Source organism: Lactuca serriola, chromosome 4 (genome assembly GCF_051521515.1).
Source record: "Lactuca serriola cultivar US96UC23 chromosome 4, Lser_US96UC23_V15, whole genome shotgun sequence".
NCBI lineage: Eukaryota > Viridiplantae > Streptophyta > Magnoliopsida > Asterales > Asteraceae > Lactuca > Lactuca serriola.
In genome coordinates this window covers 133,268,892-133,295,184 of record NC_136411.1, presented here as the reverse complement: position 1 = coordinate 133,295,184, position 26,293 = coordinate 133,268,892, and the positions used below count along the sequence as shown (strand labels likewise).

Genomic DNA, 26,293 nt, shown 5'->3' with positions numbered 1-26,293 from the left:
CATTTTTTTTTTCAAACAATACAAACCCTTTTCTCTCAAAATTTTTAAATAATTTACCAATTTCTTTCAAAAGTGTCATCTTCCGAAGAATTTCAAGTTATATTTGATGCCGCTGTTGCATGTGCTCAAATGGCAGAACAAACATACGATGCTTTATGCAATAACGCAGCCGTAAGTTCTCAACGGATAGCACGAAGATATATTTTCAAAAATTATGAAGAAGCCAACCAATGTTTGGTACAAGACTATTTTCAAGAGAATACCACTTAGCAAGGGTACTTGTAGGCGTTTTAGAATGTTTAAAAAGGTTTATACGACGTATAGTTGAAGATGTAACGAGGGAGTGCAGTTTTTTTCAACAAGGCTAAGATGCTAGAGGTACATCCGGTTTCACTCCCTTACAAAAATGCACGGCCGTATTTCGTCAGTTAGCATATGACATTTCGCCTGATGCGTTACACGAAAGTTTTAGGATGTCTGCTAGGACCATACGAGACAGTCTCCACTATTTCTGCAAAACTGTGATTCAGTTTTATGGTCCTAAATATTTACGTAAGCCTACACATAATGACATCTTGCAATTGCAAGCTCATCATGCTAGTGTGCATGGGTTTCCTTGAATGCTAGGAAGCTTAAATATTCTCCATTGGGCATGAGAAAATTGTCCTACATCATATCATGAGCAATTTACCCAAGGTGATCATGGTCACCCAACGGTCATACTTGAAGTAGTTGCATCACAAGATCTATGGATTTGACATGTTTTTTTTTGGTTCTCCTGGTTCGATTAACGACATCAATGTTCTTAATCGTTCACCTATATTTATTAACATATACGATGGATCTGCACCAGATTCTTCTTTTGAAGTGCGTGAAACGCCATATAAGTATGATTATTATCTGGTCGATGGATGCTATCCTGAGTATGCTGTGTTTGTTAAATCATTTACGTGTCCACATGGTTCTAGACGAAAAAAATTCAAGAGAGCTCAAGTAAGAGCTAGGAAGGATGCTGAGCGTGCTTTTGGAGCTCTGAAGAAACGGTGGTTCATATTGAAAAAACCAGCAGTTAATTTGGGCAAGGAAAAAGTTCAAGAAATCATGTATCCATGTCTCATATTGCTTAACATGATTATTGAAGACGAAGGAATAGCGATATGTGCGTTTGACGAGGAAGAAACCATACCAGAGACACAACCAATAAAAATTGGTGGCGAAGAGTATATGAACATGAGAGTAGAGATACGTTGCACTGAAACATTTCACAATCTTCGCAATGACTTGGTGAAACACATTTACGGGGTTCAAAACATTAACCTTAATTTGGATCCACTGGATGACTCCGAAGACGAGTTCTCGGAGAACGACTTTATGTAGTTTGCTTTAGTTATTTTATTTGTGTTTTTTTTTTTTTTTTAAGTTTCTAGGATTATTTAAATGTCATGTGTGTGTTTTTCGGGTTTCTTTTTTTTTTTTTTTTTTTTTTTTGTAATGCAATGTAACGTTTTTTGAATTTTCAAGTAATGAAAATTTATGTTTTTTATTAAAAAAGAAATTTTAATTAAAATAGCTATAAAAAAATAAAATAAAATTGTGGCACCACTCCCTTGGTGTGGCAAGAAACCACACTTGTGTGGTAAAAATGACGTGACGCTTATGTGGCGGTGGAGGGAGTGATGTTTCGGTGGCACCACTCCCTCCAGCCTTATGTGCCCTGATCTAATAGGGTTAGATAGCTACAATAGCTTCGAATCAATTGTGTCTAACCCACTATGGTCTGATTCATTGATAGACCCCCATTGAACGGTTGGACTCCGCTAAACTTCATTGATGACAAAAAACTTACAATCTTTAAAGGGATCTTCTTAGATACCAATTAGCAAGCTTAATCGAATGATATGACCTTCATTCCTTGGACAAACGTCATCACAACAGATATCATGTAACATTCTCATCTTATAGTATTATATTATTTAGTGCAACACAAATGTATATTATATTTCTTGTTCTCTTCGATGACGTAGATCGTGCTGATTGTTTTAATGTCCCAACGTCTTTTAAGGACCCCAAAAGCATGTTCTGTGTCTTTTCTTACTGATTCATGTAACCTTTTTTTTCTTCATTTATTGGATGTGGATATGACTTCATAAATACAATCCAAGTTGGATATATTTCTTCCATAAGATAAGCAACATGCTTTTAATGTTTGTCGTTTAGGTTAATGAACACTCGAGTGGTGTTCCATAATATTTATCGTCAAACAGTGGTGATTGGAAGAGGATGTTCAAATCATTGTTCAAACCAACTACAAATAGAATGCATGTTAAAACCATAAATCTTCTGATTCTATTATTTCTAGTATCATCGTTGGATAATCATAATCATGATCACCAAGCATTCCAGGGAATCCATGTCTAGTTTTCTGTGTTTTGCACAAAAGTTGAATGTTAATGGATGTTGGACGGTGCAAATACCCAACCTTATAAAGTTGGATCATAGCAAAAGTTTTGAAGACTTCACATGAAGTTCTTTCTGACATATTCAGATACTCATGTAACGACTCTGGGTTAGTAGAAGTTTTCAAGACTTTCATGTGAAGTTTTTTTGGTACTATGAAGAATTTTGAAGCGCTTGCAAACTTCATAGAGAATAATCATCTCATTTTTGAGTATTTGCAATTTTCTATCATTGATCCTGCAACTTAATATCTGACTATCACATGTGAGTCGCCTTTAGACCGATGGGAGTGGCACGCGGTTTGGAACTGCATTATAGCTACGTGGACTGCACTACGGCTCGAGAGGATCACGACTTGTGATTGGCGGTTGATTCCTTTGACCGTTGAACGGTCCTCTTTGCGCATTTTTTTTTTCTTTTTGCTTTTCTTTCCTATATATACAAGTACATTTTTTTTTTCAAACAATACAAACCCTTTTCTCTCAAAATTTTTAAATAATTTACCAATTTCTTTCAAAAGTGTCATCTTCCGAAGAATTTCAAGTTATATTTGATGCCGCTGTTGCATGTGCTCAAATGGCAGAACAAACATACGATGCTTTATGCAATAACGCAGCCGTAAGTTCTCAACGGATAGCACGAAGATATATTTTCAAAAATTATGAAGAAGCCAACCAATGTTTGGTACAAGACTATTTTCAAGAGAATACCACTTAGCAAGGGTACTTGTAGGCGTTTTAGAATGTTTAAAAAGGTTTATACGACGTATAGTTGAAGATGTAACGAGGGAGTGCAGTTTTTTTCAACAAGGCTAAGATGCTAGAGGTACATCCGGTTTCACTCCCTTACAAAAATGCACGGCCGTATTTCGTCAGTTAGCATATGACATTTCGCCTGATGCGTTACACGAAAGTTTTAGGATGTCTGCTAGGACCATACGAGACAGTCTCCACTATTTCTGCAAAACTGTGATTCAGTTTTATGGTCCTAAATATTTACGTAAGCCTACACATAATGACATCTTGCAATTGCAAGCTCATCATGCTAGTGTGCATGGGTTTCCTTGAATGCTAGGAAGCTTAAATATTCTCCATTGGGCATGAGAAAATTGTCCTACATCATATCATGAGCAATTTACCCAAGGTGATCATGGTCACCCAACGGTCATACTTGAAGTAGTTGCATCACAAGATCTATGGATTTGACATGTTTTTTTTTGGTTCTCCTGGTTCGATTAACGACATCAATGTTCTTAATCGTTCACCTATATTTATTAACATATACGATGGATCTGCACCAGATTCTTCTTTTGAAGTGCGTGAAACGCCATATAAGTATGATTATTATCTGGTCGATGGATGCTATCCTGAGTATGCTGTGTTTGTTAAATCATTTACGTGTCCACATGGTTCTAGACGAAAAAAATTCAAGAGAGCTCAAGTAAGAGCTAGGAAGGATGCTGAGCGTGCTTTTGGAGCTCTGAAGAAACGGTGGTTCATATTGAAAAAACCAGCAGTTAATTTGGGCAAGGAAAAAGTTCAAGAAATCATGTATCCATGTCTCATATTGCTTAACATGATTATTGAAGACGAAGGAATAGCGATATGTGCGTTTGACGAGGAAGAAACCATACCAGAGACACAACCAATAAAAATTGGTGGCGAAGAGTATATGAACATGAGAGTAGAGATACGTTGCACTGAAACATTTCACAATCTTCGCAATGACTTGGTGAAACACATTTACGGGGTTCAAAACATTAACCTTAATTTGGATCCACTGGATGACTCCGAAGACGAGTTCTCGGAGAACGACTTTATGTAGTTTGCTTTAGTTATTTTATTTGTGTTTTTTTTTTTTTTAAGTTTCTAGGATTATTTAAATGTCATGTGTGTGTTTTTCGGGTTTCTTTTTTTTTTTTTTTTTTTTTTTGTAATGCAATGTAACGTTTTTTGAATTTTCAAGTAATGAAAATTTATGTTTTTTATTAAAAAAGAAATTTTAATTAAAATAGCTATAAAAAAATAAAATAAAATTGTGGCACCACTCCCTTGGTGTGGCAAGAAACCACACTTGTGTGGTAAAAATGACGTGACGCTTATGTGGCGGTGGAGGGAGTGATGTTTCGGTGGCACCACTCCCTCCAGCCTTATGTGCCCTGATCTAATAGGGTTAGATAGCTACAATAGCTTCGAATCAATTGTGTCTAACCCACTATGGTCTGATTCATTGATAGACCCCCATTGAACGGTTGGACTCCGCTAAACTTCATTGATGACAAAAAACTTACAATCTTTAAAGGGATCTTCTTAGATACCAATTAGCAAGCTTAATCGAATGATATGACCTTCATTCCTTGGACAAACGTCATCACAACAGATATCATGTAACATTCTCATCTTATAGTATTATATTATTTAGTGCAACACAAATGTATATTATATTTCTTGTTCTCTTCGATGACGTAGATCGTGCTGATTGTTTTAATGTCCCAACGTCTTTTAAGGACCCCAAAAGCATGTTCTGTGTCTTTTCTTACTGATTCATGTAACCTTTTTTTTCTTCATTTATTGGATGTGGATATGACTTCATAAATACAATCCAAGTTGGATATATTTCTTCCATAAGATAAGCAACATGCTTTTAATGTTTGTCGTTTAGGTTAATGAACACTCGAGTGGTGTTCCATAATATTTATCGTCAAACAGTGGTGATTGGAAGAGGATGTTCAAATCATTGTTCAAACCAACTACAAATAGAATGCATGTTAAAACCATAAATCTTCTGATTCTATTATTTCTAGTATCATCGTTGGATAATCATAATCATGATCACCAAGCATTCCAGGGAATCCATGTCTAGTTTTCTGTGTTTTGCACAAAAGTTGAATGTTAATGGATGTTGGACGGTGCAAATACCCAACCTTATAAAGTTGGATCATAGCAAAAGTTTTGAAGACTTCACATGAAGTTCTTTCTGACATATTCAGATACTCATGTAACGACTCTGGGTTAGTAGAAGTTTTCAAGACTTTCATGTGAAGTTCTTTTAGTGATTATCAAATACTCGTCTAACAACTGGGCTTGCTTCTATATGCTATTTGACGTATTGTTGAGATGCATTTTTGTAGCGTACTGCTTCTCTCATGTGTATCCCATGTTGTTTGAAAAAAAGGACAATTCAACTTCAAGGCACGAACAAATAAGAAAAATACACCTAAACAAATATTTGATTATCCGGATTGTAGAGAGAAAATAAATATAACTTAAGAAAATTTGAATGAAATTGAAGGTGTGATTGTTTTTGAAGGTAAAGATGGTTATTTATATTGTTAACTTGAAAAAAAAAAATTATTGACCAATCATCCGTCAACATAACAGAAAGAGAGGGAAAAAGAGGGGGGGGGAGAGAGAGAGAGAGAGAGAGAGAGAGAGAGAGAGAGAGAGAGAGAGAGAGAGAACGGGTTTAGAAACCACCCTAGCACCATTTGCATGGTATCGCCATCTTTGAGTATCTGAATATGTCAGAAAGAACTTCATGTGAAAGTTTTCAAGACTTTCATGTGAAGTTCTTTCTGACATAACTAAACCCACATGGCGTACGGTCTAACCCTTAATAAGAAAGCTTACCATTTTGTGACTAAATTATGGCATGTTTGGTATGATCAAGTTGAATCACATCCATAAAATAATAAAAAAATATTTAATGTTATGTTTGGTTTAGTTAAGAAAATAGTAGATAAATCTACGATATTAGAAACCCATAAAGACAAACGATATTTTTTTAGTAAAATATCAATGAACTCCCAAAATTACAATACAAAAATATTGCTAGATATCCATGAAAAATGAAAGGAAATAATTTATTTGAAAATTGAAAATCTTAAAAACGGTATCATTATTGAAAAGTTAAAATTTTATGAATAAAAAGTAATTTACAGTTATAATATATTATTACATTAGATTCATCAAAGAACGAAAAAGAAAACCCCTCCCAATTTCAATATTACATGACAAACATGACCTTTTATCCATTTTCATTTTCCATCCTATTCCACTTCTCTTCGTTTGTTGCACATACCAAACACTATATTAGTCTTACAATTACACCTTTTTTTTTTTTTTTTTTTTATGACAAAAATGCAACAAGTACAAATCGAACCCACCCCAAAATACAACAATCCTTATGTCCCATTCAATGAAGCCAAGCATACCCATCAAAAAGTAATCAAATACAAAGATGATTGTAAATCCAAATCCAACTCATTCAGATTCTTAGTACTCAAAATCAACTAGTCCTTTGTCAAAAAATGTCACACACATTTGACATGAACCAATTACACATAAACATCACACACATAGTTCAAGGCTGCACAGCTTCAAGCAGTTTCTCATATACCTGTCTACCTGTCAAATCTTCCACCTGTTCCACAATATATCCATCAAATTCCGATGCTTACATCCATCTTTTTTATACTATAAAATACTAAAAGATAAAATTCATAATAAAGAAAAAAAAATTACAAAAAAGTTTGTTTGTTTCAACTTACCACAAGAAGCTTAGACTTGCTATTCCACCCTCTCTGAAGTGTCATCTGACTTAGTCTCAAACCTAACACCTAAAACCAACACAACAAAATCATATATGATTTTCTTCATCTACACAACTCAAAAATTAAATAATAAAATCGAAAAATATAAAAAGAAAACAAACCTTCCCCATAAATTCTAAAAGCTCATTGTTAGCTTCCCCACGTGCTGCAGGTGCAGCCACAGTGACTCTAACATCATCAGCATTCACTCCTACCAAAAAATTAAAAACAAAAATAATAACATGTATTATTATAAATTTATAACACAAACCAATTTTGTCAAAAATATAGATTTACTTGTGATTGCTGAGCGTTGTGCTCTGTCCTCCACTTCAATTGCCACCTGGACAAGTCCTCCTTCTAACTGAGAAATGCAAGGTGGCACAGGTGCATCCTGTAACATAAAAACAATATAAAAATTATTAAAAAAAAACCTTCATTGAGCATTTATACAGGTCCTAATCGCTTATAAGGTTATAATCTTGTGAGTTTTATTGCAAAAGCCATGGAAACTACAATTACAGTTTACCTGGGGATTAGTTTCTGCAGCAACTGTACTAAGTGCACCATCAACAACATAAATGAAAGAGGCAGATTCCAAGTCTTCTTCAGAACGATAGCAAACAAAGAGTCCACAACCTATACAGTTCATACGAAATTGCTTTTCTAATTTCCCTTCACCCCTATAAGAAATTCAGTATTAGTTGCTAATAAAGTAAGATATGTGTACGTTTTCACAAGCACCAAAGAAGTGTAACAAGCTTACCTCTTTAGGAGAATTTTTCCGGCTTCATTTATGTTCAATCTTGTAAGATGCTTTTTCTTGTCCAAAGCATATGCTTTGTCGGTTTTTCGTTTGGGCATCTTCTGCAATTGCGTATCTACAATCTTACTTTAGTATGGGAAAATTGTAGAGAGAAATGGTGAAGTAATGCGGAAAATGGATATGAAGTTTGGATTTGCATAAGAAGATCATATTCAGAACTAGGTCTAAAACAGAGGAAAAAAAAAGGAGTTGGAATGTAATTTGAAGTAAGCTAAGAGAAGAAAGCCGATGAATTTCGAATTTTCCAGTATAACTTTCGCCGAAAAGAAACAGTTTTTGGTTCGTTTCAAGTTAATTAGGGTTTCCTTTTCGAATTGTGTTGTTTCGATCAAATTGACAATATACACAAAGGAATTTGCAGAGAACAATATACTAATAATAGAATTACAAACTAAGATACATAAATTTTACATAAGAGAAAGAGAGAGGTTCACCGGTAATGAGGACGTGAGAACTACAATGCTTGCAGTAATAGACGAAGAGATCGGAATCTGGTCCATCTGGCGCTGCATCCTCGCTCGAGTATGTGTGAGTCGTCCTCTTCGGCATATTGTTGCTTCCTTGTCTATCTCACACACCGGCTCCGGTGAAGTTCGGAAATCTAGCCGGAGAAAGCAGATATCACCAGGAGAGTGGAGACGTACTCAAAAGAAGGATTCAGCAGCGAATTTTATAAAAACAACCCTCATTTTATTCTAGTGCGTAGATTATATAATTACATTTTTTACCCCTCAAGTAACATTATTTTGCAACTTTGATCACTTAAATTACTTAACATTATTTCATGTACATAATCATATTTGCAGAGCATCTTTGGATTAGACGCTTATATTTGTGGTGTAATTTAGTTCGGCTTCATGGTTCGATTTGCAGAATTCAGGATCGAAAGGTTGGACTTGAGGAAAGATGGATAAAAAGCTTGGATTATTGAAAAAAGAAATAAAAAGGAAGATGCTTTAAAGAAAATAAAAAGACATGAGAAAGAAATTCAACATGCATGGTCATGCACAATACAAAATGTCATCTATTTTGGAATGTATAACCATGCAAAAATTTGCACCGAGTATGCATGGTCATACAGAGTTTTGAAAATTTTAAGTCATTTAAATACTTTTAATCGGGAAATTAGGTTTTAATCGGTTCCTAAGTCCTAACTTATCTTGTGAGAACTCTCTCTTGGACGAATTTTGGGCTAGAAGACATCTTATTTGATATTTTTGAGTTAATTGTGGTAGGGTTTACTCACATAGGAGTAAATTATACGAATGGTCCCTATGATTTGGGTTAATTTTCATGTTTGGTCCCAAATTTATTTTTTTAATTCGGAAGGTCCATATTGTTTGTTTTTGTTACGCATTTGGTCTCTATCTTACCTAAAAAGACTATTTTGTCATTGATTTTTTTAATTTATTTAAATAAACAAACTCTCACCCCACTTTCACCTCACTTTAACTTACCTTACCTACACCACTTTATTTAAATAAATTAAAAAATCAAGGGAATAATATTTTTAGGTAAGATAGGGACCAAACGTGCAATAAAAAGAAACTGTAGAGATCTTCCAAGTTAAAAAATAAGTTAGGGATTACACATGTAAATTAACCCAAACCATAAGGACCATTCATATAATTTACTCTTGTAGTAGTGATTCACCCGGCCAAATCTCAAAATACTTACTTACTTAGGTTGTGTTTGTTTTTTTAAAAAATCCTCTTCTAACCTCTTAGTGATGCGCGGCGCAACACACGCGCAACACTTTTAAATTCGCAGCAGTTTGATTTTTAGAAGGCTTCGGGCTCAAAAACCTCTTCCCGTCCTCTTCCCCACGCAGCATTGGGCTTGCCTCTTCTCACCACTTCTAAACCTAATGACAAAAAAAAGACACGGACAAAAGCATAGCCGCAGCTCCTTCGTTCTCTCTTGGCGTCGAATCTGTTGAAGACCGGAAGAAATCTCGCTACCGGTCACCGCTCGCTGCTTCTGCTCGCCGCCTACTGCTGTTGGTGGTCGCCGATTTCACTGCCCCATCCTTCATCTGCCTTCGTCTTCAACATCATATCACATAGGTTTGTTTTTTTTCCTGATTTCTTAATTGACTACCTAAATATAAAGAATTTGTGAAATAAGCTTTGAAAGTGTGAAATAAAATTGAAGCTGTGAAATAAGATTGAAGAGAGAAGCTGTGAAATAAGCTTTGAAACTGTGAAATAACTTTGAAACCTTGAATTATTTATTTTTCTGAACCTTTGAAACTGTAAAATAAGATTGAAGAAAAAGATGATAATCTCATGATTTTAATGGTTTCATAAGGGCATAATTGGCTTTTTTTTAACAGATCCACCATAGAGAGAAGTTTGTGTTTTGTTATAATTCTAGCAGTTAGAGATATTGCAGCCATAAATTGAGTTAAAATTCTGCTTTAGTGCTTTGTTATAATTCAAGGAGTTTGTGTTTTGTTCTTTAATTAGAGCCATGATTTATGTTTAGGTTCATGAATTTTTGTGTTGAATTGTTATGAATGTTGGGTAAAATCATAATCATTGCTGAAATCATATACTTATATGCTGAAATCATAAACTCGTATACTAGTTTATATGCCGAAATCATTAGCTCAAATGGTTTTTTTAAACTTATTTGTTGAATTGTTATCACTTGTATTTCTTGAATGGAGATCAAGTTTATGCTTATTTGCAAGTTTGTGCTTAAATTGTTGAATATGATAAACGTATTTGTTGATTATGTTGAAATATGATTAATCCTTTTTGCTAAAGTATGTATTCTATATTTTTTTTGTTATTAGCAATGGGAGATAAACATACATGGACCAATGAGCAAACAAAATGCTTATTGCTCACTTGTATTGAAGAAGTACAAACTGTGGGTAGAAAAGGTTTGAGTTTGCACAAACAATCATGGCACAAGTTAGGAACAACCATTAAGGAAAAGTATGGCGTGGATTTGAGTTAACGACAATTAAAAAACGCCTATGATAACCTTAAAGCCAAATACACAGGATGGTTATACTTAAAAAACAAAACTGGAAACCTTTACAATCCACAAACAAATACTTTTAATTTAACAAATGAGGAGTGGGAGGACTTTAAAAAGGTATATATACACACACATATTTATATGTATATTGTTTATATAGTTTCCAATTCTTATATTACTTTTGGTACATTGATTGCGTTTAGGGACATCCGAAAGTCGCTTCTTTGAAAACCGTCCCATTATTGTTTCCAGAGCTTTGTGCAGAACTCTTTGATGGAAACAGTGCATCTGGTAATCTCAGTTATGCCACATCCCAAACACCATCGGGACATGGATCATCTTCTTTCCATGTCACACCACTACATCTTATGGACACCCCTTCTATTAACATAGATGAGGATGATTTCTTTTCCAATCATACTAGTGAGCATTTTACTCAGCCTTCACCTTCTGCTGCTTCACCTTCTGGTAACCCCAACAAAAGGGCTAAACCCTCAACTCCTAGACCTCGAGCTCCTAGTGCCTCACCTGATCCACCTTCTTCTGCCTCGCCTAAAGCTTCTATTACTGCTGATGATTTAGCATTGGAGATGCAAAAAGCTCTACGCCATTTGACTCAAGGGCCAACAAATCCCCAATGTTTAGAGAAGCTTGAGTTGCTCGAGTTAGACCCAATAGACCCTCTACGATTTGCTGCGTATCACATTTTTGGAGGGACCATGAATATGAGAGAGATGTGGGTAAATTTGCCTAATGATCCACGAATATTAAGAGGATGGATCGAGATGACAGCTACAAGTTTGGGAGTTTTAAAGGATGGAAAGATCGTTCGTTAACTTTATATGTTTGAGTTGTTTAGGTTTTAATTGCATGTTTTGGAACTATATGGTTATGTTTTTTGGTTATTTTCTACTTGAATATTATTTTTAGTATTTGGTACTTGAGATTTATGTTATGTTTTTTGGTACTTGAAATTTATGTTATGTTTTTTGGCACTTGAAATTTATTTTATATTTTTTTGTACTTGAGATTTATGTTATGTTTTTATCTTATGTTATGTTATGTTTTGTTGATTAATAGGTTTGTAATGGATCACAACAAAAAGATACTACTCATAATTCTTATGTACTTGTACGTCCGCTACTTTTGGAAGAGAGGTGTCAAACGAGTGCGGGACAACGATTCGGAAATGACGGGACATGAATTTACGTTAGAGTTACTTCACCGTAATCCTCTACAATGTCTTGAAGTGCTACGTATGTCCCGTGAATCATTTGTTCGGCTATGTGCTCATTTTAGAGTAAACTACGCGTTAAAGGATAGCAAACATGTGTCGGTTGAGGAGAAGATGGCTATGTTTTTGATGATGATCGGTCATAACCAACGTTATGTGATTATCAAGCGGAGATTTCAACACTCAAAGCAAACAATTCATAAGTTTTTTCATGAAGTGTTGGACAAAATGTTGCTTTTCGCACATGACATTATAGTGCCAACTTCTTTTAATCCGAATCCAAACATTCCGGGACATAATAGGAGGCTACGACGGGTGTTCAAGGGAGCAATTGGTGCACTTGATGGCACTTTGATACATGTTGTTGTCCCTGCAAACAAACGGGGTTTATATAGAAGTAGGGGAAAAGGCAATTGTTACCAAAACGTATTGGCAATATGTGACTTCAACATGATGTTTACGTTTGTTGTGGCCGGTTGGGAAGGGATAGCACACGATTCTAGAATTTTATCAGAAGCATTAGCAAATCCACATGCACCATTCCCGCTCCCACCATCAGGTAAATTTATGGTTATTTAAATAGTTTTATCTTAGCTTGAAAAATAAATGACTTTTTTTTTGCTTTTTACAGATAAATATTATCTTTGTGATGCCGCCTATGCAAACATTCGAGGTTTTATGGCACCGTACCGTAATGTAAGGTATCGGCTTGGAGATTTCCGTCGAAGACGTGCATTAACGAATAAAGAAAAATTTAACCATGCACACGCAAAACTTCGAAATGTCATTGAGCGGGCTTTTGGTGTCTTGAAAGCACGATTCCCTATATTGAAGAGGATGGCACCATTCTCGTTGGTTACACAACGAAACATTACCCTAACAAGTTTTGCGCTTCATAATTTTATAAGAAGAGAGGGACTACGTGATGAGTTTTTGCACGATATGATGAACCAAATGTCTCGGTTCAGAATAACAATGCAGTCGTTGATAATGATGAAGATGAGATTCCAACACATGGTACTGCAGCGGACCGTGAATATATGACCCAGTTACGGGATGAAATTGCCGAACAATTGATGCAAAATATGGAATGAAAATTATTAAAGTTTGGGTCTATGAATTTTATTTAAAAATGTTATTATAAGACTAATGTGGTTGTTTGAATTTTATTTCAATGTTTTAAAACTACTATTATTAAATTTTTGGTATTAAAAAACTATATTCGGTTTATTAAATTACTTTATTTTAAATTTTTTAATATCTGCAGCAGTTTGCAGATGTTAAAAAAACAAACATGTTTCTCATTACAGTCTGCAGCACTTTGGTCCACCTCTTCTGCTGCAGAGGGCCGCAGAGGTGGTCCGCAGACTTCAGACAGTTTCACTTCGGAAAAACAAACAACACCTTAGTGATCATTAATCTTTGTTGTTTTGAATTTCTATATTTTTGTGTATATATTATTTTGGAAATTAAATAAGCTAACCGTTATAAATGAGTTTTTTTATTTAAATATCTTTTTTTTTCAGCTTTTTAAAAATAATCATTTTCTCCGGAATGTTTTCATTCCGGTCATAGTATTGTTTATATTCCGAAGTTTTTTTCAAAGAAATATTTTTATATTTTTTGGGGATTTCGAATGCTACATTTCGAAGTGTTTAATGTCATCATTTTTCAATAAAGTGTTTAATATCATCATTTTTCGAATGCTACATTTCGAAGTGTTTAATGTCATCATTTTCCAAAATTTTAGTCTGAAATCTGAAAGGTTGGTCCGGAACTCGGTCTGAAATGCATTTTTTTTTGTCATAAAAAATGTTTTTTCTTGGTCTAAAATTGACGGTGGTTGTTTTCTTCAAATACATATTTGAATGTGGTTAGATTACTTAAATTCTCTATTATTTTTCCATTGAAATCTTGTTGTATAATCTTTAGATTCATGATCATATTGTTAAGGTTTCAATTAAACTGGCCATTTATTTGGATATTTTAGTTAGAGAAAATTTCGTGTATACCCTTTTTAAACAACAAAATATCGTATTTGTCCAACTTAAAACCTAAATATTATATTTGTCCTTCTTAACCTTTAAAATATCATATTTATCCAAAATCTTATTTTTAAATATTTTTTAATAATTTATAATCAAATGGATGTTTGAAGCCTGCGTAAATTTCTTAAGCACCTCAATCGAGTGGATCAATTTCTTGATCATTTACTTTCATAGATGTAATTTTAAGCCCTAGTTTGGCAAATTTCGTTTTGGTTTGTAATAAGTTATGTGCTTCTTCATCTTGTCTGCATATGATGTTTGGGTTCCTTTTCACTTCTTATAATTTTCACTTCTTATAATGGTACTTCATGCTTGGTTATGGTTCATATGGTAGTATGGTACCTAATTCTAGAAATAATTATGTTTTTGGTTCAAGATGCAAGTATAATCTAGTAGGTGAACTAATTAACTTATTTCAAGAACAAATGATTGTAGTAATTTGTCTGGAAATTAAGAAGATAAGTGGATCATTGTAGCCAAATGATTGGATCAATTATCAAAATTGACAATATCAGTCAATGTTTCACGTTCAATTACTTGATCCAGCTTTACTTCCCTTCCCGCTTCTTTGCTGTACAAATGTTGTTGAAGGCGACGTTGAATGAAGCTTTTTTTCCGGCATGTGTCGTGTGTAATTGAAAGGGCAAGTTGGTCAATTAGCCTTTTATTTTTTAAGTTAAATTGATTATAAATACTAAAAGCGATTAAAAAAATAAATTTAAACAAACATGATATTTTAAAAATACAAATACGATTTTTTGCAATGTTTTAAAAACCGGTCTGAACCGGCCGGTCGAACCGGAAACCGGAGGAGGGAGCGGTTCAACTATCACCGGTTTTATATCAATTTCTGAACCGGATTGAACCGACCGGTTTTTAGAAAAACCCGGTTGAACCGCTTAAACCGAATAAAAACACACGAAAAAAACCATTTACATAATAAACTTTAGTGATTTTTTTTCCCAAACCTATTTAGTTTTCTTTAAATAAAAACATATGATAAATGTTATAAAATTTCTTGATGTTTTTGTATTTATTTAAAACTATATTTTGTTTCGGTATTATTCTTTTTTTTAGATATATGGATTGATGTAAAACATTAAAACTTATAGTTATATGTTAATTTAATATATATTGATTCATCAAAAACTTATTTTTATGTGTATTTTTAATGTTTGAACTTGTAAACATCAAACTCATGATTTATTTATGTACATATGTGTAGGAAAATAGAAAAAAACATGAAAAATATTGAAACCGGTTGACTCAGCGGTCGAACCGGTTAAACCGGGAACCGGTCACCATACCGGTTCAACTAAAAATCTGGTTTTTAAAACATTGATTTTTTGTTGTTTAACAAGAGTATACACCAAATTTTCCCTTTTAGTTATATGTAGCCCATTCAAACCTAGTATTCGTAATTTTTTAAATGTTTATACGGTACAAGTAATTGACATGCATTTTTGTAGAAAAAAATGATCTTTTTAATATTAATGTAACTCAGTCTTTGTTTATTTATGACAGAACTAAAAGTCTGAGTTTTGAGTTAGAATCAATTTCATAACTTTCAAAAATAATCTCATAACATTTGAAAATCTAATCAACATTGCCTCTGTTTAACTAACAACCAGCCACGATATCAAATCTCATTTATAACTATTTCTATGGATTTAAGAAAATTTCTTGCATAGATTTATACTTTTCACAAACCTAAAATCATACAACATTGGCTTAAATCGGTGCTATTATTCACACCTTTGATTTGATAAAAAAAAAAAAAAAAAAAACATCAAATCAAGAGATACACAATAAGTAATTAAAGGGTGCATGTTCAGTAAAATAAATATTAAAAAAAATTAAAATGGAGTTGGAAGTTGGAACATTTAGTAGTGGGTTGTAATTGTATCAATAGAATCATCCATTTAAATACGTTCACAATACCTTTTTGAGATTTGATAAAACTTGCTTTTTTCTTATCGCATTAGCATCAAATATAATTCAACCATAAAGACAAATCCAACAAAAACTTCATTTTTTTCTCAGAATCAACGAGTCTTCCAACAAAAAACCATAGTCACTAAACAAAATCAAAATTGGAAAGATAAAACCGATAGATGGTTTTTCATTTGATAGATCAAAGAAAATCATAAACCATGACCTCACATCTCTGCAATCACAAAAACCCGACACATTAGCAAATTAATCAATCATATAACTTCAAAAAAATATCTAATTAAAACAATAAACTTACAGATCTTGTTGAAGGCAACAATATCACAGCTCTGAACATACTCATTAATGGGCTCCTCACAAAGCCTTTCTTCAATAAGTGTATCAACAGACACCAAATCATCAACAATAGTCATCATGATCTGAAGCTTCTTGATCCCATATCCAACTGGAACAAGCTTTGCTGCAATCATAACAAAAAATATTCCCAAAATCATATAATTAATCATCTATCATTTTCCCATTTTATTAAAAAAGAAAAGATGAATAACATACATGCACCCCAAAGCAAGCCATCCAAATGAACACTTCTCACAGCCTCTTCAAGCTTCTTCATGTCAGTTTCATCATCCCATGGCTTTACATCCATCAAAACTGAAGACTTTCCAGCTGATAATTATATAATATAAACAGAAACAAAGTCAGTCAAACAATTAAATGGTAAAATTAAAGATTAAAATGAGAGCACAAAGTATCTTGAACTCACATTCTTTCTTCTTTCCAGATGCTTTTGCTTTTGCTGCACGTTCTTCAGCTGCTTTCTTTTCCTCTTCGGTTTCCTCACCAAAAAGATCCACATCACTGTCATCATCTTCATCAACTGCAGCCTAATAAATGTAATACAAAAGATGAATAAATCAACAAAACCAAATGTATAATCATTAAGCAATTTATGTGAAACTTACTTACCTTTGTTCCGTTGACAGGAGGGGTTGCAATGGCTTCTTCAGGGAAACAAGCAGATCCCTCAACAGTAACGCCACTTCCTTCAGCAGAAACACCACTAGAAGAAGGGTGACGTGTAAAGATTCTGAATGAAGTGTGAAAAAAAAAATGAGGATTAAGATTTTAGGAACTTACGAGATTCTTAGAAGTGCATCAATGTGGTTGAACCAACGAGATACATTGACATATTGGGATGATGGTTGTTTTGTGAAAGCAGCATGAACAGTGAGATCATCCTTTGAAGCTTGGTACCTGTGGTAACAATGGTGAGAAGTAATCTTCATTGAGAAATGAAGAATCAATCACATGTTTTTCAGATGGTAATTTTGACTCACCCAGTGATGTAACTACGGGTTAAAAGGTACTCATCGAGCTTCTTGAGACCGGCTTCTGAACCAACATAGAATGTAGGTGCCATTTCTGGATGATCGAGTATTCTCTTCTGCAAGTAATAATTCGTATGGTAAATATATGCAATCTAATAAAAACTGTGAACAAAATTTCATATCGATGTATTTGTATCAAATCCTAGTTCATATTTGCAATTGGATGCCAACAATCATGTCTCTAAACAAGTTTCTCTAATGTTTTAATATATTGACGACATTATCAGCCCTGTTAAATTCGTAACCTAAATGAACTCGGATCTTAACAATAAGATCAAAAATCAAAACTGTCGAATCATGACACAAGAGCAACACAAAATTACTTGGTGAATTGCAACTTCCATTCAATTACGCAACTACTTTTCGAAACCCTAATCACCGTTAGAACTCAGTATGACTATACACACTATCTAGAATTAAAAATCATGACGAGCGTACAGATCCGACAAGTATGAATATATAAGAAGAACCTAAGGAAACAGTTTGCGCTGGTTTTGAAAGTCTACAGATGCAGATTTCATATGATTAGAAATCAATTAAACAGAAGGAATTACAGAACACTAATTCATCAGTCATACCTTCTTCTGAGAGATCCGATGGCAGCCTCGTTCGTAAGTTCGGCAGTCGGCTGAGACGAAGACTTGAAGTGAAACCCTACTCTAATTTATAGCAAAGATAAATAGGAGCAAAAATGTCATTTCGACGGAGGCCTTGGAAAAAGAAAATTACAACAAACCCCTAGTGTTTGGGGAGTTTAAACTTTTATGACTATCTTCATAATTAATTAATAACAAATCTTCAAAAACGGTTCCTATGGTTTTTCAAACAATCAACTTGAGTTTCTTTTTTTTCTTTTTTGTCTTATGGAGGGTAAACATTGTTTAAAAACCTTTTACAGATAGTTATTTTGGCTAACACTATTAGTTTTGGTATGTTAAGTCATAACATGGGCAGTTCATACCATGGTAAATTTGTCTTTACAAACTACATGGACCATTTATGAAGATTTGTCTACATTATATTTGTTTTCAATTGGCGCCCAAATCTCCCCCAGTATCAAACCGAAAAGAAAGCCCTAGCTCGTTCACATGCCTTTTGCTTGAACTGACATACGAAAGTAACTCACAAAATTCTTCACGTTCACGTTCATCTTAACGAATGACGTACGCACACAAAATTTTCTTATTGATCGCTACTTCACATCGAACCGAAGAAAGCACCAACCCAAATTAGATTGAGTGTTTGATGACTTAAGTGCTTGAAGAAGTCAACAAGAAAGGCAAACCTTCTTTCGGTCTTTGTTCTTGATTATATTAAATGTGTATTGTTTTGATTGATTTTACCATCAAATAATTGTAAGTTTGGTGAAGATTTGGTGATTTAGGTTTATATATGTTATGTGCCTATTGTTTTCACTATTATGTGCATCTGATACTTTCTGATCACAATGTTCTTTCTTGCAAAGTTTTCGTTCGTACTTGTTCAAAACAAATTTATGTTAATTTTGGTTCAAAGTGGCAAGAATAAAGCTTCAAGACTATGATTTTTTTTATCTTTGTTGCTCAAAGCCTCAAACCAAGAGTTTTTATGTAAATATGTTATTGATTCCGTCTATTGTGTTGGGACAAATTTCTTAGTTTGTGGTCATGATGTTCATTAATTCGAGCTACTGAGAGAAACTAGACCCCAAGAATCGAAGGTATGATCTAGTGCTTTTATTTAGTGCGATTTTTAGACCTTGGTGGTGCTCAGGGGTTTGATTCATTAAGAATCCATCCTTTTCTTGTGCTTTTGGATCTTTGGAGGTCATAAAGTTCTTTGTTTTATTTAGATCCATGCTTAGGTCTAGACTTTGGTTGGGTATTGGTCATGTTTGGTCCTTTTACACTTGATGTTTTTTTTTAGTTTGAGTAACTCCAGAACCGTGGAATGGATACAAGTTATTTTGTGGTCATTTGAGAATAAGAAAGAGTTTATGAATGGATTTCACTTGATCCATGCACACTTTAAAGTTAGGGTTATAGATTAGGGTTATTTGAGCCATTTATATGGATAAAGTTGGAAATTTTATCCATTAAGACACTTAAATACTCACGATACTATGTAGGATACCAGGTTTCATGGTATGCTAGATTATCTTTGTGAATTTGCATGAAAGATTATAGTGGTACCACAAAACTTGCATGAAAGATTATGTGAGATCATAACAAGAAAGACCGTGGTGGTAATAAACAAAAGTAGCGTACGACTATGATGGCATCATAACATTCACATGAGTATGTTGTATTTTGAGGTGCTCATTAAGCTTTATGTTTACTAGTTAAATTTTAAATGTCACAGGTTGCTCTAGTAGCAAGGGGTATACGTGACTTGATTGCATAACATCTTTGGATATGTCTCGAGACTTTTGTACATTTAATTTCATTTTATTACTCTTGATTTTAATTATGGTTATCAAACTTGAACAAATGATTATTTATATATCTTTTGAGAATGGAATTGGGATGAATGCTTTTATTTAAACTAGAAATTTTGGTTTAAAATTTGGGATGTTACACTTCATTAGGTTTACTAGCCCAAAACTATACACGTTGTATGCGATTCAAATACACAAGAATGTTGAATGTGTGAAAGTGGATAATGGAAATACGAGGATGTTGTTCTCATAAGAAAATAGTTGCAAGGTGAGTAGTTACAACCTTTTGGAATTTGACTTCGGTCAAAACATACATTTTTACAGGCAATTTTGTTGAATCATCTTATTGTTGCAAAATGTTGTTGTACCGTGTGATGGTGGTTTTTATATACAACGTTTATGTGTGGTGATCTTTAGATGCTATAGACAACAATTGTCATGTAAACATATGAAATTGTTGGATGATCCAATCATATGTCGCTATAAAAATCAAAGACCAAAATTAATTATAGACAAATCTTCATAAATGGTCCATGTGGTTTGTCAAAAACCATTTTTGTCCTCACATGTCTAACATGTGTTGTGACTTAACAAATCAAAACTAAACCACTTAGCCAAAATGACTATCTATAAAAAAATTTAAACCACATAGACCATTCATGAGACCAAAAAAAACTAGGTACTTATGTCTTAATTAATTAGTGTTTTGTTTCTAATTTTTCATGTATTTTTAGAGAAAAAAATAATGGCAAGTCAACTTTAATCTTTGATCTTGCATGTCGATATGGTTACATTATAAAATTATTTTACCTTGTTTTATGTCAAAACCACTGCATTTTTGTATGTTAAACATCAAATACTGAGGTTACTTGTTAAATCAATACTTTTTGCATATTAGGGGTTTGGTTTTTCATTTTCAAACACTGAAATTTCCTTCAATCAAGGGAAATCAAATACTGAATTTGTTCTTCATTCCTTCACCAATGAAGACAAACATGCTCAATTTTGATATAGGCTTTGCTGGTTCATCTCTTTTTTTTCATAGAAAAGTAAAAAAAAAATGTCTATATAGAAATAGTCCAACTATAAAACCAGTTTCAAAAGTTGCAACTAGCTCAAGTCATGTTAGTTTTTGAGGTTTTAACAGAAAAACAAAAATACAACTGCTTTTTGTTTATTTACATAAATAAAAGTTGCAAATGAATGAATGCTATTTGTGAGAAGAATCAAGAGTTTTGCAAAACCCATCCAAACCTTCGGAACTAAACCAGTCTTTCTTCATCTACAAACACATAAACATACAAAACGAAACAAAATCTAAAATCAAAATCAATCACTAAAAAGATTATTTGGTACATTCAAATGTATACTAGAACTTTTGTTTTTTTACAACTTAGTTTTTATATATATATATATATATATATATATATATATATATATATATATATATATATATATATATATATATATATATATATATATATATATATATATATTCGGTCGTAAAGAAATTGTTTTTTTTTATAAAAGTACTTTTTACAACTTTTTGCCTTAATTTTTTCTACAACTTCAGTTTTTTTACAAATATGTAAAAACAAAACGATTTTTTACAGCCTTACATATATGAAAATGAATATGCAAGAAAGTTAGAAAAGGAATTTGTAAAAAAAAAAAAAAAAAAAAAAAAAAAAAACTAATTTCTTGAAAAAGAAAAAATCTTACAAAACATGCATAAAAACGAATATGTAAAAAAGAAACTTTTACATGTTTTTCACAACCTTACATGCAGAAAAACAAATATGTAAAACAAAAGTTGTAATAAAAGTAATTTTGTGAAAACTAATTTGTAAAAAAGAAAGTTATAAAAGAGGTTGTATAAATAGTTATTTTGTAAAAAGAACTTAGTTTTAAAAACATGTAAAAACAAAGTTGTAAAAAAAGTTAGCAAATTTGTAAAAAAAAATGTTTGGACCAAAAATTCATAACAAAATTTAAAAACTCGAGCCAAATTTGTAGAAAAGAAAAGTGTATAACCTTTTAACTTCTAGATATAAAATGGTGTTCAATAACCTTCCATTACATTTTTTTGTAAGTAAAAAAATTCTTAACTACAATTAAAACAAAGTATACAATAAAGTTAAAATTACACATTGTATTGTCTATAGAAAATTCATTCCGTTCTACAAGCCAACCAAACATGATCATAGAATGGAATGCCTCATTCCATTCCTTTTTTGTGATTCCATTCCATCATATATATCAAACATACCCTTATGTATTTTCGAGAAAAAAAAAAAAAAAAAAAGTGGCAAAAGGAACTTACAAAATAAGGGTACCCATTGGATATGCTAAAACTTTCAGGAGCATTCTCAACAAAAAGCTTTATATAATAAAGAGCAAAAAAACCACATTCCTGATTATCTCTCTGCTGTGGAACCTGATAATTCAAAACTCTTTTTTTTCAATATTATCATTCAATAAATCAAATTTAAAATAAAAAAAAAATCAAGAAATTCTATCAAGTCACCTTAGGAACTAAAAATGGCATTTTAAGCAACAATTTTTTATCCTCTGTCCTCTCTAAATTCCTGTAGATATCAGAAACAAATCTGACATGGCCAAAGTCAGCAATCTGTCATGAGTTTTGTTGGCAGGAATGGAATGGAATCTCGTATTCCAATTCCACCATAACTAATGAACCAAACAAACCCTAGAAACATTAAAAAAAAGACAGATGAATATAAAATTACAAAATCAAACATTACTTTCTTATTACAGGTTCCAGTTGCTTGGAATGATCAGCTTTTGCTAGTGAATCCAGCAACAAAATGCATGGAGTTTTGAATTTTGATCCTAAACTTTCACCAAAGTGACAAAATATCAGCACACTCCAATGACCCCTGACAAAATCACATTCACTTTCCAATAAAAAAAACATAAGAGAATATGCTAAAATTGATGTATTTTAATTTTTAAGGATTACTCACCACTGAACAATGGGAAAAACCACATATTTTCTAGAAAATATGTCTTTTTTCTTGATCCAGTTCAACACCTTTTCTTTGTTGGAGTCACTAGAGTACAAAGTATACCACAATGGATCAAGATGTGTGAATGAACTCTTTTTATCCTCTGGAATGCTGAGCCATAAATTCCTACATGATATACAAAAAACATGTAAAATTAAGGGTTTGTTTAGTATGATGGAATGGAATGGACCAATACATTCCATTATCATGTTTGGTTGGCTTGAGGGAATGGAATGAGTCATTCTAATGATTGTTGTTTGTTATGTTTAATTAAAAAACTTAATGAAAGTAAATACTATTGGTTATTGAAAATTATATACATAAATAAAAATAAAAAGGTTTAGCTTACTCTAGGTAACTATGAACTTTATCAGAGTTCAACTTCTTAGCTTGATTTACCATATTGCCACGGTTCCCTCTTCTTTGACGAGTAATGGTGGTTGGATGATGGTCATCCTGAGAATCGCTAAGCTCTTCAATTGCTCTTTTTTTACTTGTTTCTGGAGATGGATGCATCAAGTAATCTATTCTGCGAGTAATTTGTAAGGTAAATATACGCAAAATATCCAAATTCGTTGGAATGATCATAGAGTAATTTCGCTAAACTAAAGGGATTTTTGCAAAATGTGTGGTTGTTTTGTAAAATTTATGTAAATGGTGGTCATTGTTCCCTCGCTCATTTTAGTGATTAACGCCTATAGTATTGGTCAGGTCTATAACTCTGTATCAAATCAGGATAGAATCGGAAATTGCACAGCATTACCTGAATCTGAACGTTTACCGATTATGCAACAGTTTCTGAAAGGAAGAAAGCACGCATAAAATTAATGACGAGATCAACTACGGTTTGGAAATAACCATATCAGAAGTAGTCATTAGAGAATTGCCCTCGTTATGAAATGTATAGAAACATATGTTTGACGTGAATTATAGATTCATCGACCGAATGACTTCTAAACTGAAATGTAGAACCCTAATTCTGCGATTTAAGAATCATACCTGAATGAATCTCGTCTCACTCACTTGTGCGCAACGTGGAGCGATCGAATGGGTCGAATCAAAAAAGAAAAGATAAAAGTATATACTGATTTATGTAACAAAAACCTTGTACGTTGTACTATCTGCAACACACACTAACAGACAAAAAAAAAAGGAATTTAAATCAAATATTTTAACCCGTTTAGTTAAATGGATTTATTTATATTGAATGCGTAAGTTTACGGTTAAAATTTTAACTCAAGCTTTTCTTTTTGTGAATTCTTTAGATAGTCTTAGAAGACTCAAAACCAACACTATATGTAAATGAAAAAGAAAATTGTGGGTTTAGTCATTTTATAATAGAAAATTGTAAAATTCTTAATACTTTTAGAAAAGTTATATTTTAGTCTAAAGATTTTTTTTGAATATAAAAGTCCCGATTATTTATAAAAACACAATAGTATGTAATTTCAGGTTAAAAGAAAAAAAAATGATTTTTTTGTAAACTTAGCCAAAATGAAATAATCGATATTTTTATGTTAAAAAGTAAATCTTGGGACTAAAGTATAACTTTATGAAAATATTTAGATTTTTCTGATAATTTCTCTTTTATAATATGGAAACGAGTTAATCATTAAAGGTTAATATTTTATTTTTGTTTTTTCTCCCAAACTATACTGTCTCTCGACACTACCTACTCTCCATGATCTTGCCCTTCTGCCTCCCCAACTTCTATTATTTCAATTTTGTCCTCTAAACTTTACTATGAATGCAATCATTTGTCTCCTAACTATTATTTTTTCAGTTTTTACCTTTTCCTTTTGGTTTATACATTCCTATTATGTTTAGTGTTTTAACATCAATTTTCAAGGTTCATTTTAACCTGAAACCCGACAAAACTCGACGGTAAAATAAAATATGTGACATGACATGACACAACACGATAATTAAAGAAGACAGGTCAGAGTCAAGCTCTCAACCCGTTTATTGTTTCGACAAGACACATTTCTTAAGTTTAATACAAGGTGTTTAATATTTGTCAAAACTAGCGACAAATTAAGCAGGAATGGAATAATTTTTTCCACACCTTGTGGCAGATTTATTAATCACACATTTTCCATCTTATTTTTGTAATGTTCTATCACACACATATTATTTCTACAATTTCACTATTACATTAGGACCATTGCGGTAATTTGTCTTATACAATACTATTTCTATGAATTTTGTAAGGGACCATTTCTCTAATGGACCGTTTCAGTAATATCACTATTATACAAGGACAATTTATAGAATTGTCTTAACATGAATTGCTACTGTAATTTACGAACCAAGTCTATAATTTCGTTATTGCATAGGGATCCTTTCTGATTATTTTTGTAATTTTATCAAATATAGGGGCTATTAGATAACTTTGTAGGAACCACTTCTGTAAATTTCTCAAAGGACCATTAAATATCTATATATCTATTATAATAGATGCCAAGATACTCTAACCATTTTCATTTGAAAACCTACAAATTTTCATCTTCTTTTTTAATTAATAATAATTAATGACTATAACTCAAAAGCTTTATAATATATGATACTTATGATCATGTTTTGCCTATATAAGACCATTATTTCTACCATTGGGTTACCCATATTTGTTTATATTCTCTTTCTGATATTTGATTCTTTACTAGCATAGTGTTTAATTGTCCCTATTTGTGGTTTTAATTATTTTTATTGGTGCATTATGTTATTAGGTGTTTCAGCTGTGAGTTAATTCGAAAAAAGGTGTGGAGAAGGTAGAAGCAATATGAGAAATTTGATTTTAAGTGGTGACATGGGTGAGTTGTTTCTTGCGGTTGGTGTTTAATTAAAAATATTAATTATTATTATAATGTGCATTATTCTTTACACCTTTACTCTTAGGGCGTGTTTGGCAAAACTAGATGGTAGCGGATAGCTAGTAACTGATAGCTGATAGTGTTTTGGTAATGATTTCCCTGTATCTCATTCATACATTAGCAAAGGTTTAAATACAAGAAATCATATAAGGCCATGGGCTGGCATATACAAACGAAATGCAAAAAGGATTATACAATTGAACTAATAAAGGAACATATATAATAACCATAGTAGATGAGATGTCGGTTGGCTAACATCCCCCCTGTAACACCGAAATTTTCAAAACAAAATTTTCATTTAAAATCGCTTATCTCTTTAACACTTTTCATAAAAATCTCATTTTTATGTTTAAATTACAATACATGCCTCCTTTGTTCAATCAATTAATAAACCAGGATCCTCAAAACAAACGCTTCCTCTGGTGTGTACAATCGAGCCGGTGTCGTCCCGTGATTCTGAGAAAACCTGAAACACATAACACAAAACACT

The 26,293-nt window shown here is 32.6% G+C and overlaps 6 protein-coding genes across 9 annotated transcripts; 3 read left to right on the top strand and 3 right to left on the bottom strand.

Annotated features, from left to right (window-relative positions):
* The first annotated feature begins 759 nt into the window (after positions 1-759).
* LOC145098833 (uncharacterized) lies at positions 760-1,377 on the top strand. The gene has a single exon (XM_079036432.1). It carries the CDS (start codon positions 760-762, stop codon positions 1,375-1,377), a length of 618 nt encoding a protein of 205 aa, XP_078892558.1.
* A 2,286-nt stretch (positions 1,378-3,663) lies between these two features.
* LOC145098832 (uncharacterized) lies at positions 3,664-4,281 on the top strand. Its single transcript, XM_079036431.1, has one exon. The coding sequence runs from the start codon at positions 3,664-3,666 to the stop codon at positions 4,279-4,281; it is 618 nt and encodes a 205-aa protein (XP_078892557.1).
* A 2,348-nt stretch (positions 4,282-6,629) lies between these two features.
* LOC145102599 (UPF0235 protein At5g63440) lies at positions 6,630-8,540 on the bottom strand. Of its 2 annotated transcripts, none has more exons than XM_079040045.1 (7): positions 8,309-8,540; positions 7,815-7,915; positions 7,578-7,731; positions 7,346-7,442; positions 7,171-7,259; positions 7,007-7,075; positions 6,630-6,879 (listed from the first exon to the last, which is right to left on the bottom strand). In XM_079040045.1, exons 1-7 carry the CDS (start codon positions 8,384-8,386, stop codon positions 6,820-6,822), a joined length of 648 nt encoding a protein of 215 aa, XP_078896171.1. In that variant the 5' UTR covers positions 8,387-8,540; the 3' UTR covers positions 6,630-6,819. The 2 variants fall into 2 exon arrangements, with proteins under 2 accessions (XP_078896171.1, XP_078896170.1); XM_079040044.1 differs by having other exon boundaries at positions 7,815-7,929; positions 8,309-8,533.
* Positions 8,541-12,054: 3,514 nt separating this feature from the next.
* LOC145098831 (uncharacterized) lies at positions 12,055-13,193 on the top strand. The gene is made up of 3 exons (XM_079036430.1): positions 12,055-12,658; positions 12,731-12,954; positions 13,068-13,193. Exons 1-3 carry the CDS (start codon positions 12,055-12,057, stop codon positions 13,191-13,193), a joined length of 954 nt encoding a protein of 317 aa, XP_078892556.1.
* Positions 13,194-16,160: 2,967 nt separating this feature from the next.
* LOC145102598 (elongation factor 1-delta-like) lies at positions 16,161-18,204 on the bottom strand. The gene is made up of 8 exons (XM_079040043.1): positions 18,067-18,204; positions 17,438-17,544; positions 17,238-17,354; positions 17,067-17,160; positions 16,864-16,984; positions 16,653-16,766; positions 16,399-16,560; positions 16,161-16,314 (listed from the first exon to the last, which is right to left on the bottom strand). Coding segments are annotated over exons 2-8 (693 nt in total). The 5' UTR covers positions 17,521-17,544; positions 18,067-18,204; the 3' UTR covers positions 16,161-16,312.
* Positions 18,205-20,954: 2,750 nt separating this feature from the next.
* LOC145102597 (putative ubiquitin-like-specific protease 2A) lies at positions 20,955-24,029 on the bottom strand. 3 transcript variants are annotated; one of them, XM_079040040.1, is made up of 8 exons: positions 23,933-24,029; positions 23,697-23,731; positions 23,283-23,457; positions 22,892-23,059; positions 22,670-22,804; positions 22,432-22,513; positions 22,228-22,341; positions 20,955-21,186 (listed from the first exon to the last, which is right to left on the bottom strand). In XM_079040040.1, exons 3-8 carry the CDS (start codon positions 23,447-23,449, stop codon positions 21,115-21,117), a joined length of 738 nt encoding a protein of 245 aa, XP_078896166.1. In that variant the 5' UTR covers positions 23,450-23,457; positions 23,697-23,731; positions 23,933-24,029; the 3' UTR covers positions 20,955-21,114. The 3 variants fall into 3 exon arrangements, with proteins under 3 accessions (XP_078896166.1, XP_078896168.1, XP_078896167.1); XM_079040042.1 differs by having other exon boundaries at positions 22,432-22,492; XM_079040041.1 differs by having other exon boundaries at positions 23,283-23,462; positions 23,933-24,027.
* Between the last annotated feature and the right edge of the window lie 2,264 nt (positions 24,030-26,293).

Coding starts and splice junctions, on each gene's coding strand:
- LOC145098833 (XM_079036432.1), top strand. CDS start 760: ATGTTTTTTTTTGGTTCTCCTGGTTCGATTAACGACATCAATGTTCTT.
- LOC145098832 (XM_079036431.1), top strand. CDS start 3,664: ATGTTTTTTTTTGGTTCTCCTGGTTCGATTAACGACATCAATGTTCTT.
- LOC145102599 (XM_079040044.1), bottom strand. CDS start 8,423: ATGCCGAAGAGGACGACTCACACATACTCGAGCGAGGATGCAGCGCCA. Junction 7,443..7,577: donor CTGCAGAAACTAATCCCCAG/GTAAACTGTAAT, acceptor TTTATGTTACAG/GATGCACCTGTGCCACCTTG. Junction 7,076..7,170: donor TTTTAGAATTTATGGGGAAG/GTTTGTTTTCTT, acceptor TGTTGGTTTTAG/GTGTTAGGTTTGAGACTAAG.
- LOC145098831 (XM_079036430.1), top strand. CDS start 12,055: ATGACGGGACATGAATTTACGTTAGAGTTACTTCACCGTAATCCTCTA. Junction 12,659..12,730: donor ATTCCCGCTCCCACCATCAG/GTAAATTTATGG, acceptor TGCTTTTTACAG/ATAAATATTATCTTTGTGAT. Junction 12,955..13,067: donor GGATGGCACCATTCTCGTTG/GTTACACAACGA, acceptor GTCTCGGTTCAG/AATAACAATGCAGTCGTTGA.
- LOC145102598 (XM_079040043.1), bottom strand. CDS start 17,520: ATGGCACCTACATTCTATGTTGGTTCAGAAGCCGGTCTCAAGAAGCTC. Junction 17,355..17,437: donor ACCCGTAGTTACATCACTGG/GTGAGTCAAAAT, acceptor TTGTTACCACAG/GTACCAAGCTTCAAAGGATG. Junction 16,767..16,863: donor ATCTGGAAAGAAGAAAGAAT/GTGAGTTCAAGA, acceptor TATAATTATCAG/CTGGAAAGTCTTCAGTTTTG.
- LOC145102597 (XM_079040040.1), bottom strand. CDS start 23,449: ATGCATCCATCTCCAGAAACAAGTAAAAAAAGAGCAATTGAAGAGCTT. Junction 22,805..22,891: donor GTTTTTCCCATTGTTCAGTG/GTGAGTAATCCT, acceptor TGATTTTGTCAG/GGGTCATTGGAGTGTGCTGA. Junction 21,187..22,227: donor CCAATGGGTACCCTTATTTT/GTAAGTTCCTTT, acceptor ATGTGTTTGTAG/ATGAAGAAAGACTGGTTTAG.